General features: G+C 47.6%; 1 protein-coding gene across 3 annotated transcripts in view; it reads right to left on the reverse strand.

Moving 5' to 3' along the window:
• Positions 1–12,325, reverse strand: part of larp1 (La ribonucleoprotein 1, translational regulator) — a 19,692-nt gene extending 7,367 nt beyond the window's left edge. For 2 of the 3 annotated variants that reach the window (XM_046867888.1, XM_046867886.1), the window contains exons 1-10: positions 11,803–12,325; positions 8,930–8,991; positions 8,688–8,753; positions 6,338–6,488; positions 5,763–5,900; positions 5,487–5,639; positions 5,200–5,359; positions 4,961–5,105; positions 846–1,014; positions 543–700 (exon numbers count right to left, since the gene is read on the reverse strand). In XM_046867888.1, the coding sequence (XP_046723844.1) occupies positions 543–700; positions 846–1,014; positions 4,961–5,105; positions 5,200–5,359; positions 5,487–5,639; positions 5,763–5,900; positions 6,338–6,488; positions 8,688–8,753; positions 8,930–8,991; positions 11,803–12,061 (1,461 nt within the window). In that variant the 5' untranslated portion in view covers positions 12,062–12,325. The remainder of the gene's footprint in view (positions 1–542; positions 701–845; positions 1,015–4,960; positions 5,106–5,199; positions 5,360–5,486; positions 5,640–5,762; positions 5,901–6,337; positions 6,489–8,687; positions 8,754–8,929; positions 8,992–11,802) is intronic. The other variant, XM_046867887.1, reaches the window with a different exon arrangement.
• Between the last annotated feature and the right edge of the window lie 2,675 nt (positions 12,326–15,000).

The raw sequence follows: 15,000 nt of genomic DNA on the forward strand, positions 1-15,000 counted from the left end.
TGAGTTTGTGTGTGTGTGTGAGTGATGGTGAGTTTGTGTGTGTGAGAGTGAGTTGTGTGTGTGTGTGTGTGAGAGTGAGTTTGTGTGTGTGTGTGTGAGAGTGATGGTGAGTTTGTGAGAGTGAGTTTGTGTATGTGTGTGTGAGTGATGGTGAGTTTGTGTGTGTGTGTGAGTGAGTTGTGTGTGAGTGTGTGTGAGAGTGAGTTTGTGTGAGTGTGTGAGTGATGGTGAGTGTGTGTGAGTGTGTGTGAGAGTGAGTTGTGTGTGTGTGTGTGAGTGATGGTGAGTGTGTGTGAGTGTGTGAGTGATGGTGAGTTTGTGTGTGAGTGTGTGAGAGTGAGTTGTGTGTGTGTGTGTGTGTGAGAGTGAGTGTGTGTGTGAGTGTGTGAGAGTGAGTTGTGTGTGTGTGTGTGAGAGTGATGGTGAGTTTGTGTATGTGTGTATGTGAGAGTGATGGTGAGTTTGTGTATGTGTGTGTGAGTGATGGTGAGTTTGTGTATGTGTGTGTGAGTGATGGTGAGTTTGTGTATGTGTGTGTGTACTTTGGGTCTGGCGGGGGAGGGGCGCGGACGTTTCTTCACTTCTATCCAGCACTCAGAGTCGAGGTCAGGGAGACTCGCTGATAAACCCTTTGGCATCGTCTTCAGGTTACACACTTCATCCTGCTTCTGCTCAGTTGCAGACAGAACACGGAACGATCCTGAACACACACACACACACACACACACACACACACACACAGCTAGCTACCACGGACCTTTATCGAGTCATAACATTAAATCATAGATGAGTGTGTGTGTGTGTGTGTGTGTGTGTGTGTGTGTGTGTGTGTGTGCGTGCGTTACCTGTGTCTCCTGATTTGCGGGGGATGAACTCAGGACAGTTGATGAGTTGGGAAAAGTCGGTGTGTGTGTGTTCAGGAAACGCTAATCCTGGAAGAGGCCATTTCCCCGGTTCCTCTTTACACCTGATCTTCAGATCAATAATCTCTACCTCCTTACTGTCCTTTAGAGCCTGAAATCACACACACACACACACACACACACACACACACACACACACACACACACACAGTAAAAAGTGCTAAACAAATAAAAAAGACCTGAATAAAAGATATGATTTGTTTCCTTTGTTCTGTTGAAAGTTAAACAATTTCACATGCAGACTCACAATATTAGTGTTTAACACGTGGAAGTTCACAGTAGAATCAATGTTATAAAGTTTCTTATTAAACTCGGTGTTCTGTACATACAACAATCTGCACTCTACACAAGATAGATGTCAGTGGTGTTACCTTAGTGGTGATGTAGAGGTCAGTGGTGTGGTGGTGATGTGGAGGTCAGTGGTGTGGTGGTGATGTGGTGGTGATGTGGAGGTCAGTGGTGTGGTGGAGGTCAGTGGTGATGTGGTAATGTGGATGTCAGTGGTGATGTGGAGGTCAGTGGTGTGGTGGAGGTCAGTGGTGGTGGAGGTCAGTGGTGTGGTGGAGGTCAGTGGGGTGTGGTGGTGATGTGGAGGTCAGTGGTGATGTGGAGGTCAGTGGTGATGTGGAGGTCAGTGGTGATGTGGTGATGTGGAGGTCAGTGGTGTGGTGGTGACATGGAGGTCAGTGGTGATGTGGAGGTCAGTGGTGATGTGGAGGTCAGTGGTGATGTGGTAATGTGGATGTCAGTGGTGATGTGGAGGTCAGTGGTGTGGTGGTGAGGTGGAGGTCAGTGGTGTGGTGGAGGTCAGTGGTGTGGTGGTAATGTGGATGTCAGTGGTGTGGTGGTAATGTGGAGGTCAGTGGTGTGGTGGAGGTCAGTGGTGTGGTGGTAATGTGGATGTCAGTGGTGTGGTGGTAATGTGGATGTCAGTGGTGATGTGGAGGTCAGTGGTGTGGTGGTGATGTGGATGTCAGTGGTGTGGTGGTAATGTGGATGTCAGTGGTGTGTGGTAATGTGGATGTCAGTGGTGTGGTGGTAATGTGGATGTCAGTGGTGATGTGGAGGTCAGTGGTGTGGTGGTGATGTGGATGTCAGTGGTGTGGTGGTAATGTGGATGTCAGTGGTGATGTGGAGGTCAGTGGTGTGGTGGTGATAGAGGTCAGTGGTGTGGTGGAGGTCAGTGGTGTGGTGGTGATGTGGATGTCAGTGGTGATGTGGAGGTCAGTGGTGATGTGGAGGTCAGTGGTGTGGTGATGTGGAGGTCAGTGGTGATGTGGAGGTCAGTGGTGTGGTGGTGATGGAGGTCAGTGGTGTGGTGGAGGTCAGTGGTGTGGTGGTAATGTGGATGTCATTGGTGATGTGGAGGTCAGTGGTGTGGTGGTGATGTGGATGTCAGTGGTGTGGTGGTAATGTGGATGTCAGTGGTGATGTGGAGGTCAGTGGTGTGGTGGTAATGTGGATGTCAGTGGGATGTGGTGGTAATGTGGATGTCAGTGGTGATGTGGAGGTCAGTGGTGTGGTGGTGATGGAGGTCAGTGGTGTGGTGGAGGTCAGTGGTGATGTGGAGGTCAGTTGTGTGGTGGAGGTCAGTTGTGTGGTGGAGGTCAGTGGTGATGTGGAGGTCAGTGGTGTGGTGGTAATGTGGAGGTCAGTGGTGTGGTGGTAATGTGGATGTCAGTGGTGTGTGGTGGTAATGTGGATGTCAGTGGTGATGTGGAGGTCAGTGGTGTGGTGGATGTCAGTGGTGATGTGGAGGTCAGTGGTGTGGTGGTGATGTGGATGTCAGTGGTGTGGTGGTAATGTGGATGTCAGTGGTGATGTGGAGGTCAGTGGTGTGGTGGAGGTCAGTGGTGATGTGGAGGTCAGTGGTGTGGTGGTAATGTGGATGTCAGTGGTGTGGTGGTAATGTGGATGTCAGTGGTGTGGTGGTAATGTGGATGTCAGTGGTGTGGTGGTGATGTGGATGTCAGTGGTGTGGTGGTGATGTGGAGGTCAGTGGTGTGGTGGTGATGTGGAGGTCAGTGGTGATGTGGAGGTCAGTGGTGTTACCTTAGTGGTGATGTAGAGGTCAGTGGTGTGGTGGTGATGACAGAACACGAACGATCCTGAACACACACACACACACACACACACACACACACACACACTTCAGTGTTATCGCCGCACCTTCACAAACAAACTCAGACATCATCTGGTAAACCTCTGATGATCATGTCTCACCTCTGAGGTCATTCCTGTTGTTGTGGTGCATTCTGGGAGTTTCTCCTGGCGTGCGTTGTTCCTGGAGGCTGAGCGCCTCGTGGTCCCTCAGACTTTACCTCGATCATTAGAGGAACCCACTTATGTTTATTTCCTGCTTATAATAAAAAAGGGATAAATAATCATTGAAATTTCCACATTTTACCTCAAGAAGATAGAACATAACATGGACAAGATGCTTGCTGCAGAGCAGTCCAGGGAATGGAGTGGGATCTGATCCGATAACACTAAACCCTATCCCATAGACCACTGTTCAACAGGAACTAACAGGAGATCCACTTCTCCAGACCTGCTCCACTTTACAGAGCTACTGTCCTGCAGTCAGAAGAACCTGCAGGCATCATCACCATGTAGCTCCACACACATCCTGCAGGTGGCAGTGCAGCTCCACAGCTACTCAAGCTGGTTAGTGACGTAGCCCTGCACTTATCCCCACACACACACACTTCAGTGTTATCGCCGCACCTTCACAAACAAACTCAGACATCATCTGGTAAACCTCTGATGATCATGTCTCACCTCTGAGGTCATTCCTGTTGTTGTGGTGCATTCTGGGAGTTTCTCCCTGGCGTGCGTTGTTCCTGGAGGCTGAGCGCTCTCGTGGTCCCTCAGACTTTACCTCGATCATTAGAGGAACCCACTTATGTTTATTTCCTGCTTATAATAAAAAAAAGGGATAAATAATCATTGAAATTTCCACATTTTACCTCAAGAAGATAGAACATAACATGGACAAGATGCTTGCTGCAGAGCAGTCCAGGGAATGGAGTGGGATCTGATCCGATAACACTAAACCCTATCCCATAGACCACTGTTCAACAGGAACTAACAGGAGATCCACTTCTCCAGACCTGCTCCACTTTACAGAGCTACTGTCCTGCAGTCAGAAGAACCTGCAGGCATCATCACCATGTAGCTCCACACACATCCTGCAGGTGGCAGTGCAGCTCCACAGCTACTCAAGCTGGTTAGTGACGTAGCCCTGCACTTATCCCCACACACACACACTGGTGGATGTCAGTGGTGTGGTGGTAATGTGGATGTCAGTGGTGATGTGGTGGTGATGTGGTAATGTGGATGTCAGTGGATGTGGTGGTAATGTGGATGTCAGTGGTGATGTGGAGGTCAGTGGTGTGGTGGTGATGGAGGTCAGTGGTGTGTGGAGGTCAGTGGTGATGTGGAGGTCAGTTGTGTGGTGGAGGTCAGTTGTGTGGTGGAGGTCAGTGGTGATGTGGAGGTCAGTGGGGTGTGGTGGTAATGTGGAGGTCAGTGGTGTGGTGGTAATGTGGATGTCAGTGGTGTGGTGGTAATGTGGATGTCAGTGGTGATGTGGAGGTCAGTGGTGTGGTGGATGTCAGTGGTGATGTGGAGGTCAGTGGTGTGGTGGTGATGTGGATGTCAGTGGTGTGGTGGTAATGTGGATGTCAGTGGTGATGTGGAGGTCAGTGGTGTGGTGGAGGTCAGTGGTGATGTGGAGGTCAGTGGTGTGGTGGTAATGTGGATGTCAGTGGTGTGGTGGTAATGTGGATGTCAGTGGTGTGGTGGTAATGTGGATGTCAGTGGTGTGGTGGTGATGTGGTGATGTGGATGTCAGTGGTGTGGTGGTGATGTGGAGGTCAGTGGTGTGGTGGTGATGTGGAGGTCAGTGGTGATGTGGAGGTCAGTGGTGTTACCTTAGTGGTGATGTAGAGGTCAGTGGTGTGGTGGTGATGTGGAGGTCAGTGGTGTGGTGGAGGTCAGTGGTGTGGTGGTGATGTGGATGTCAGTGGTGATACCTCAGTGATGAGTTGGATGTCAGTGGTGAGTGCTTGAACACGGTGGAAGCTAGCAATCAGGGCTACAGGCAGGAAACCTTCTTCATCCATTTTCCTCCTGAGAAAAAAATCTCGTTCCAAATTCCCCACACTGAAGTAGTACTCACTGCGCACACACAATTAAGTTATTACGGTTTTGTCAGTAAAAGTGATGGAATTCTAAATAATAATAATCCCCCCTCCCCCAAGCGTGTACTCACATCTGTCTCTTGATGTATTCTTTGAGCAGGTCCTGGTCCACACTGTACAGTTCAGCACTGCTCATGCTGTCATAGTAGTAAGTCACTGACTGAGCGTATTTTGGGTCGAATATGCCGTCCTTCCCCTCATACTTGTAGCCATATTGATAGTCATAATGACCTGCAGGGGACACACACACACACACACACACACACCATATTCTCACATTTGCCGCATTTATTAAATTATGTTAAACTACAAATGCATACCAGTATTGTGCGTTTTATAAAAGCTCTCTCACACACACCTCTTCCTCCCCGACCACGTCCCCGTCCACGTCCCCGTCCTCTTCCTCGTCCTCGAAACCCTCCTCTGAACGGGGCTCCCTCACTCTTCACACTCGAAACCTCATCATGATCGTCTCGGAACTGATCACGCTCATATTTTCCACTGTGCCAGTCTACACACACACACACACACACACACACACACACACACACACACACACACTTCAGTGTTATCGCCGCACCTTCACAAACAAACTCAGACATCATCTGGTAAACCTCTGATGATCATGTCTCACCTCTGAGGTCATTCCTGTTGTTGTGGTGCATTCTGGGAGTTTCTCCCTGGCGTGCGTTGTTCCTGGAGGCTGAGCGCTCTCGTGGTCCCTCAGACTTTACCTCGATCATTAGAGGAACCCACTTATGTTTATTTCCTGCTTATAATAAAAAAAGGGATAAATAATCATTGAAATTTCCACATTTTACCTCAAGAAGATAGAACATAACATGGACAAGATGCTTGCTGCAGAGCAGTCCAGGGAATGGAGTGGGATCTGATCCGATAACACTAAACCCTATCCCATAGACCACTGTTCAACAGGAACTAACAGGAGATCCACTTCTCCAGACCTGCTCCACTTTACAGAGCTACTGTCCTGCAGTCAGAAGAACCTGCAGGCATCATCACCATGTAGCTCCACACACATCCTGCAGGTGGCAGTGCAGCTCCACAGCTACTCAAGCTGGTTAGTGACGTAGCCCTGCACTTACCCCCACACACACACACACACACACACACACACACACACACACACACACACACACACACACACACACGCAAGTAGGAACTCCTGACACATTTGCTGCAACACACCTTTCTTCCTGTGAGCACTGTTCTTGTGAGAGTCCTCCTCTCCATTCTTCTCCTCTCCTGAATCGTCTGATTTGGTCTTCTGGTTCTCTTTAGTCTCCTCGTTGTCCCTTTTCTCTTTAGACTCCTTTTTCACTGAAGTCTTCTTGCAGCCCTGCACGCACGCACGCACGCGCACACACACACAAACACACACACACAAAGAGTATTGTATTACACACAGGTTGACTGTGATCAGTTTTACACTCCCAGATTGAATCGTGGTCTTAGACGTTGGGGATCAGACTCTAAATATTAAAGTATAAAAGGAATTAAACCCTCAGGGGCATCTTCTTTCAGCTTCTTCCATTAGGAGGCGCCACAGCAGATCATACGTCTCCATACCCCCTGTCCTCTACATCTGCCTCTTTCACACCAACTACCTGCATGTCTTCCTTCACCACATCCATAAACCTACTCCTTGGTCTTCCTCTTTTCCTCCTTCATCCATCCTCCTACTGATATACCCCATGTCCCTCCTCTGTTGATGTCCAAACCATCTCAATCTCTTTTCCTTCATCTTGTCTCCAAAACGACCACTTCCTGCTTTACATCTCCACACCATCCAACCTTCTCTCTCTCTCATTTTTCTCCTTCATCAGCTGCTCAAAATACTCCCTCCATCTTCTCAACACACTCTCCTCACTCCATCTCCATTCTTTATTGCTCTAACTTACAGCACATCCTTCCCAGCTCGGTCCCTCTGCCTGGACAATCAGTATAAACCCTTTTCTCCTTCCTCAGTGCCCAACTTCTCCTTCAGCTCCTCATATACCTTTCACCACATCCCTCTTCACCTGCTGCTGCAGCTCCTTGTTCTCCTGCCTACTTTTCTCATCACTCTGTCGATCCCAATTCTGTTTCTCCAACCTCTTTCTCCTTCTGCTCTCCTGCACTTCCTCATTCCACCACCACGTCTCTTTGTCTTGCTTTCTATTTCCAGATGTCACACCAAGTACCTTTCTATCTGTCTCCCTCATCACTCCTGCAGTAGTTTCCCAATCATCCAGCACCTCTTCACCACCACCGAGCTCCTGTCTGACCTCTTCCTGAATCTCACACTACAGTCTTCCTCCTTCAGTTTCCACCATCTTATTCTTCTTTCAGTCCTCACTCTCCTCCTCTTCTTCTTCACCTCCAAAACCATCCTACAGACCACCATCCGATGCTGTCTAGCTACACTGTCCCCCGCCAACACCTTACAGTCTCCAATCTCCTTCAGGTTGCATCTCCTACATAGAACATAATCCACCTGTGTGCACCTTCCTCCACTCTTATACGTCACCCTATGATCCTCCTTCTTCTTAAAATACGTGTTCACCACTGCTATTTCCATCCTTTTAGCAAAATCTACCACCATCTGCCCTTCCACATTCCTCTCCTTAAAACCATACCTACCCATCACCTCCTCATCACCTCTGTTCCTTCACCTACATGCCCATTAAAGTCTGCCCCAATCACCAATCTTTCATTTCTACGTTCACCTTCTACCACTTCATCTAACTCACTCCAGTGCATAAACACTGATGACATTCATCATCATCACGCCTTCATCTTCCAGCTTCACATTCATCACCCTATCAGAAACTCTCTTCACCTCCACTACACTCTTACTGTTCTCTTCCTTCAGAATCCCCCCTACACCATTTCTCTTTCCATCCACACCATGATAGAACAGTTTAAACACCTCCAATGTTCCTGCTCTTAATCTCTTTCCACTTGGTCTCCTGAACACACAACATCTCTACCTTTCTCCTCTCCATCATATCAGCTCCCTCTCTCCCTTTACCAGTCATAGTACCAACATTTAAAATACCAACCGAACCTCCACTCTCCTCCACTCTCCTCCACTCTCCTCCACTTCTCCTCCACTTCTCCTCCACTTCTCCTCCACTTCTCCTCCACTTCTCCTCCACTTCTCCTTTCCCTGCTGTCTCTGTAGACGTCTTCCTCCTCTCCTTCTCCTCCTTCATCCAGCAGTAGCCCAGTTTACACCAGTACCCTGTTGTTAATGATACCTGTGGAGGATGTTGGTAACCCGGGTCTCGGCCGATCCGATTCCTGATCCACATGTTTGATTTTGACACAGGTTTGAGTTTTACCTCCTCCTGCACTAAGACTGCACTGACTTGTGTAACTCTAAAGGCTGTGTTCCTCGGGGGAGGTGCCGTTATAGTAAAACTACCAACGTCATTACACAGCATCACAGCAGGGCGTGTCTCAGTAAAGTGTGTGTGTGTGTGTGTGTGTGTGTGTTAAACACAGGACACAAAGTAAGAAGTGTGATACGTGTAACTTTCTTGTGAACACTGACCTGCACTTCCTTGGTCGCAATTTCTCCAGGTGTCGGCCAGTTGGTCGCATCTCCGAAATCTCCAACCTTAAAAACATGCACACACACACACACACACACACTTCACACCTGCACTTATTACCTACAAGCAAATGTCACAACATCCACAAGCTGCTCGTACAACTCCTAATCTGGACAATCTTACTCATCACACAGCAATGAGTGTGTGTGTGTGTGTGTGAGTGTGTGTGTGTACACACTACCTTTCCTCCTCTCCTGGGTCGGGGGTTTCCCGCTCTCACCACCTTTGCTGGTCCAGTTTGCTCTGAAAATACAAACAACATAAATACATACAGCACTAATATTTACTGTCTCTCTCACTCACACACACACACACACACACACACACTCACTCACTCACTCACTCACTCACTCACTCACTCACTCACTCACTCACTCACTCACTCACTCACTCACTCACTCACTCACTCACTCACACCCCCCATCGTGTTCACTCAGAGCTGATCATTGCACACAGCTTTTACACACATCAGATATTAATAATTATGAATTCACCTAATCAGATAAAAACAATTTCACTTGTGACCTTGCTGTGACCTTGTCCCTGAGCTGGTTATAGTATATAGATTAATATACACACACACACACACACACACACACACACCCCTCCACCATTAAACTGCATGTGTGATCACAGTGAATTCAGACTCCTCACATGGTTAAACTGGTGTTCTAATATCTAAATTCTCTACATTGTGTGTGTGGTGCACGTGTCAAACACATTTCTCTCTAGAGTGGAGTGAACACGTGTCCCTCTGGGCTCAGTGTGTGTAGTGCGCAGGTGTGTGTGTACATGTGTAGCATGCACCAGGTGTCCCTCATGGTTTAGTTCTCACACCTCTGCTGTTTTCACCACTTAATAAAATCACTAATAAACTCACATTAATTTAGTGTTAAAGCATAATCCATCTCCACACACACACACACACACACACACACACACACACACACACACACACACACACACAGAGCGAGAGAGAGATCAGTGAACAACAGATCTGCCCAGCCCATACACACACAGATAAAGAGGTACAGGGCGGATGCTTTAACTGATCTCTCTCTCTCTCTCTCTCTCTCTCTCTCTCTCTCTCTCTCTCTCTCACACACACACACACACACACAGGTGGATCAGCTATAAGTGTAAAAGCAGAAAGGTGTCATTCTTACAGGTGGAAATACACTGTGTATGAACACTTTTCCTCTCTCACACACACACACTCTAGAAGGAATGTAGTGTGTCCCCCAGGCCCCACCCACATGCATGTAAATATCTGAAAGTGCTGCATGCATTTAATACACCAAATCCTGTGCATTTCCAATCCCTCTGAGGTGGAGAACACAGGTGTCAGTGTGGGCGTGTTCCTGAAAGGTCACGTGTGTTGTACGTGATCGGCGTGTGAAAGCGTAATGGCTCTGCTCAGGTCTTTACTCTGGTGTTTTGGTAGAGTTTCTCTCTCTGTGTGGAGAAGAGTCTGATCAGAGCAGGACTGATCACTGATTTAAACCTCACTAAAAACCCTGATGATCAGACCTCAGAGACACCACACCACAGCAAGTGGTCACTCCTGGGCCCCTGAGCGAGGCCCCTAACCCCAGAGCAGCTCAGTTCTCAGTATAAATGAATCTGCTAAATGCTTTAAATGTAGAGCTGCACTTCCACCTCATTAGTACAACACTGTCGAGTCTCTCATCTTCTCAGCATCAAGCAGAATGATCACACCAACCCCAGCTCACTGTGTACACCGGACCAGCACCGGACCGGCACCGGTGTGTTTATGATCAAATATAAGGGGGGGGGGGTGTCATTACATCACTGTAGCACAGAAATGTTTAACCAGATCTGGGATCAGTGCTGCACCGCATACACACACACACACACACACACACACACACACACACACACACACACACACAATCAGGTGACCATCAGAGACATGAAAGTGCTGTTTCCATGGAAACGATAACAGGCCGATCATGTTACTATAACCCTGCACCACTGTCAGAACAACTGTTAGAGACCTAATCAACACCTTCTGACCATTAAGAGCACAGGATTCTGTTACATCATCATGGGGTTTACACACACGCACACACACACACAAACACCAAAATCCCACATCAATGACTACATTCTTATTAATATGTGTGTGTGTGGCCAGATGTTTAACTGAGCAAAGATCAGTGCAGATTTCACAGATAAGTAAACACACAAACACACTCACTCACACTCTCTCTCTCTCTCTCTCTCTCTCTCTCTTTCTCTCACACACACAGTTAAAGTTAAAGTGTCATCATCCCTAAACATGAGGATTTTAGCTCAGTCACGTGGTTGACTCTGTACAGGAGCAGTTCCTACGTTATAACACCACACACACACACACACACACACACACACACGTGTACAAGAACTCTGTAACGCTAAACAATATAAACAAACACGTCGGGCAAAGCTACACGCTAACCCGTTAGCATTGTGTGTGTGTAAACTGTCAGGTTATTACTGAAAATATCTACTATAAATTTATCCTGTACTGAAACGCGGTGTGTGTGTGTGTGTGTGTGTGTGCGTGATCAGCGCGAGCGCCGTCACACAAACACGTGGAGTTCATCCGGGTATTTTTTTCCAACGGCTAATCGCCCTGAATAGATTCAGAGCTTCAACAAAATGTGGAGAATAAATAAACAAACAAACACACACATACATACACACACACAGCAACTCTGTCTGTAACACACACAATGAGGATGTGGAAGTGTGTGGAATTAGCAGAGTTAGCATGTGTTAGCGTTAGCAGGCCTGTCCGCCATTGTTACAGCACGAGACAGGCCACAGTTAGCATGAACTAGCATCAGCTAGCTAACAGCACACATGCTGATAGAGCTCTCTATACGCGTGTGTGTGTGAGGGAGATTAGCTGTTAGCAGAGTAAGCATGCTAGCGGAGCTGTGACAGCTGCTGAATGATCTTCCCCTCAGCATTATCAAACCCCGGCCCGTTGTGGTGTTTACCCCTGCCCATGCCCATGCCCCTGCGCCGGGGTGTTAAGTGGCTCACCAGGTGCGCTCTGTCCGTTCACGGTCACCGAGTTCAGCTTCTTGGTCCAGGGGTTGACTTTGGGCGGAGGCGCCTCTTTGAACTCCTTCTTCTCCACCAAGTTCTCGTTCTCCTGCAGGGTGTTCTCCTTCCCGGCCTGCTTGGGGCTCGTCTCCGGGGTGATGGGAGGTTGTAGGTCCTGCTGGAGGTCCTGCTGGTGCAGGGTCGGGCTGGTGGTGTTGGTGGTGGTGTGCAGGAGTGTCTCCACCTGAGTGGCCATGTCTCCGTTCCTCCTTTCACCCGACGTGAATGTGCTCTCCAGATGGATCCTGAAAACGTTCCTCTGCTGTGTGTCCCTCAGCACTGCTCCTCTGGTCTCCTCTGGTCGTAGCTCAGAGCCGCACAATGGCGGATTCTCCTTGAATCCTGGACCTGCGGTGCAGTGAGTTTGATCCGGACCGCGCGCGCTGCTCCTCTCGGCCTGCAGCTCCCTCACAGATCAGCACCACGCGACAGCCGCTCTGGAGCGCGCACGCAGCACCGCTGCACAAAATGTGAACGCGCACGCTACGTTACGTACGCCACGCCGCGCCATGACGTAATCGCGCTCCGGCTGTGGGCCTGAGGGTTTGAATCATCTGTCACTCAAACATAAACAGTTCCACCATAAAGGCTGGAGTTTCTGCTCCTCATGCTGGATCAGGCCGAAACAGTGTTTGGAATCTCGGTCCTCAGAGAAACTGTAACATGTTTGTACAGAGATGTTCTACACACCGCTGTGAATTACACTTAGACTGAGGGTTAGAGAAGAAGCACATTTGGGTAATTTCACTGCAGAGTTCCTGAATATAGTGTACTGTGTGTGTGTGTGTGTGTGTGTGTGTGTGTGTGTGTATCCTCCTCATCCTCCTCATCCTCCTCGACCTTTCAGCAGCATTCGACACAGTTAACCATAAGACTCTCTTGTCCACACTCAGGAGCCTCAGTAGCATGGGACTGGTTTGCTTCCTACCTGGAAAGTCGCAAATCAGAATCAGAATCAAAATCAGGTTTATTGGTGTGTTGAAAAACACAAGGAATTTGGTTCCAGCTGTAGCAACTCTCAAAGTACAGACATAAATAACACTGTACATTCAGCTTGGACTCTACAAGACAATACAGACATGTGAGACAATACAGACATGTGAGACAATACAGACATGTGAGACAGTACAGACCATGTGAGACAATACAGACATGTGAGTGATGTATATAAAGTGTGTGTTCATGGTGGTGTAAAGACAGTTTTGTGCGTCAGGTACGATAAAGAGTTACTTTAGAACTTTGTACAATATACAGCAGTAACAGTGTGTAACATATAATAATAATAATAATAATAATAATAATAATAATAATAATAATAATAATAATGTGCTGAGTGACGGCTCTGATAGTGCAGCACTTATAGATCTGAGCAGGGAATATGATTATGGTGAGCTGTTAATGAGGCTGATTGCTTGGGAAAGAAACTGTTCCTGCGTCTGACAGTTTTGGTGAACAGAGTTCTGTAGGGTTAGGGTTAGATGAAAGATGCTGTGTTCAGGGTGCAGAGGGTCAGCAGTGATTTCTCCTGCCCGGTTTCTGGTTCTTATATGGTACTGGTCCTGGAGAGTGGGCAGAGGAGCACCAATGATTAATCTCATACCAGGTAACATGATTCTCTGCTTTCCCCTTCAGCCACTGCTCGCAATCTTGGGGTAACTATGGACCATCACCTGTCCTTCTCCTCACATGCTGATAATGTGGTTCGTTCTTGTCAATTTCTTCTCTACAACAGCTGAAGGATTTGAACATTTCTCTCCACGCAGGCTGCCCAGGTGCTTGTTCAGTCTCTAATCATTTGGAGACTGGACTACTGCAGCTCTCTGCTGGCAGGTCTTCCCCTGAACGCTGTTCATCCACTTCAAATGATCCAAAAAGCAGCTGCACAACTTGTGTTAAATCTGCCCAAGTTCTCCCACACCACCCCACTGTTGCTCCTCCACTGGCTTCCAGTAGCTGCACGTATCAGATTCCAAACACCGATGTTCACCTCAGAGACCTCATCACACCTCACACTGCACCATGCTGTCTGAGATCCTCCAGCACTGCTCCACCGGTACCAGCTTCCCTCATTGGAAGAGGTAAATATACTTCAAGGTTCTTCTCTGTTCTGGATTAAAAAGTAGTCTGATTGGGATTAAGTGTGTAATCCAGTGTAGATTTATTTCATGATTGAGCCTCAAAGCTGCTGAATTCCACAACTCATCTACTCGCCAATTCTACTCAAGTTAGTATTCAGTGTGTGTGTGTGTGAGTGTGAGAGAGAGAGAGAGAGAGAGAGTGTGTTTGTGTGTGTGTGTGTGTGTGTGTGTGTGTGATTGTGAGAGAGAGAGAGAGAGTGTGTGTGTGTGTGTGTGTGTGTGTTTTATTTGTTTTAGTGACCGTGAAAAAATTTACATTTTCATCATAAATGCTGTGACATCACTTCCTACTTTTCACTAATATCACTCTCTCTCTCACACATACATATACACACACACACACTCTCTCTCTCTCACACACACACACACACACTCTCTCTCTCTCTCTCTCTCTCTCTCTCTCACACTCACACACACACACACACACACACACACACACAAACACACACACTCTCTTCTCTCTCACACTCACACTATCTCTCTCTCACAATCACACACAATCACACACACACACACACACACACACACACACACACACACACACATACTTTGTACTTGTTTAAGCCCTGCACACAGTCAGGTTTAGTGTTTATTTCTAAGCGTTTGCACAGTGTAAAATTAACACTTACACAACTACACACCTACACACTCACACACACACACAACTACACACACACACTACACACCATAACACACACAACTACACACCATAACACACAACTACACACATTAACACTCACACAACTGCACACCTACACACATTAACACTCACACAACTACACCATAACATTCACACAACTACACACTTACACCATAACACTCACACAACTACACTTACACACCATAACACTCACACAACTACACACCATAACACATACAACTACACACATTAACACTCACACAACTGCACACCTTCACACATTAACACTCACACAACTATACCATAACACTCACACAACTACACTTACACACCATAACACTCACACAACTACACACC

This window comes from Silurus meridionalis, chromosome 15, assembly GCF_014805685.1.
Source record: "Silurus meridionalis isolate SWU-2019-XX chromosome 15, ASM1480568v1, whole genome shotgun sequence".
In the NCBI taxonomy this organism is placed as follows: domain Eukaryota; kingdom Metazoa; phylum Chordata; class Actinopteri; order Siluriformes; family Siluridae; genus Silurus; species Silurus meridionalis.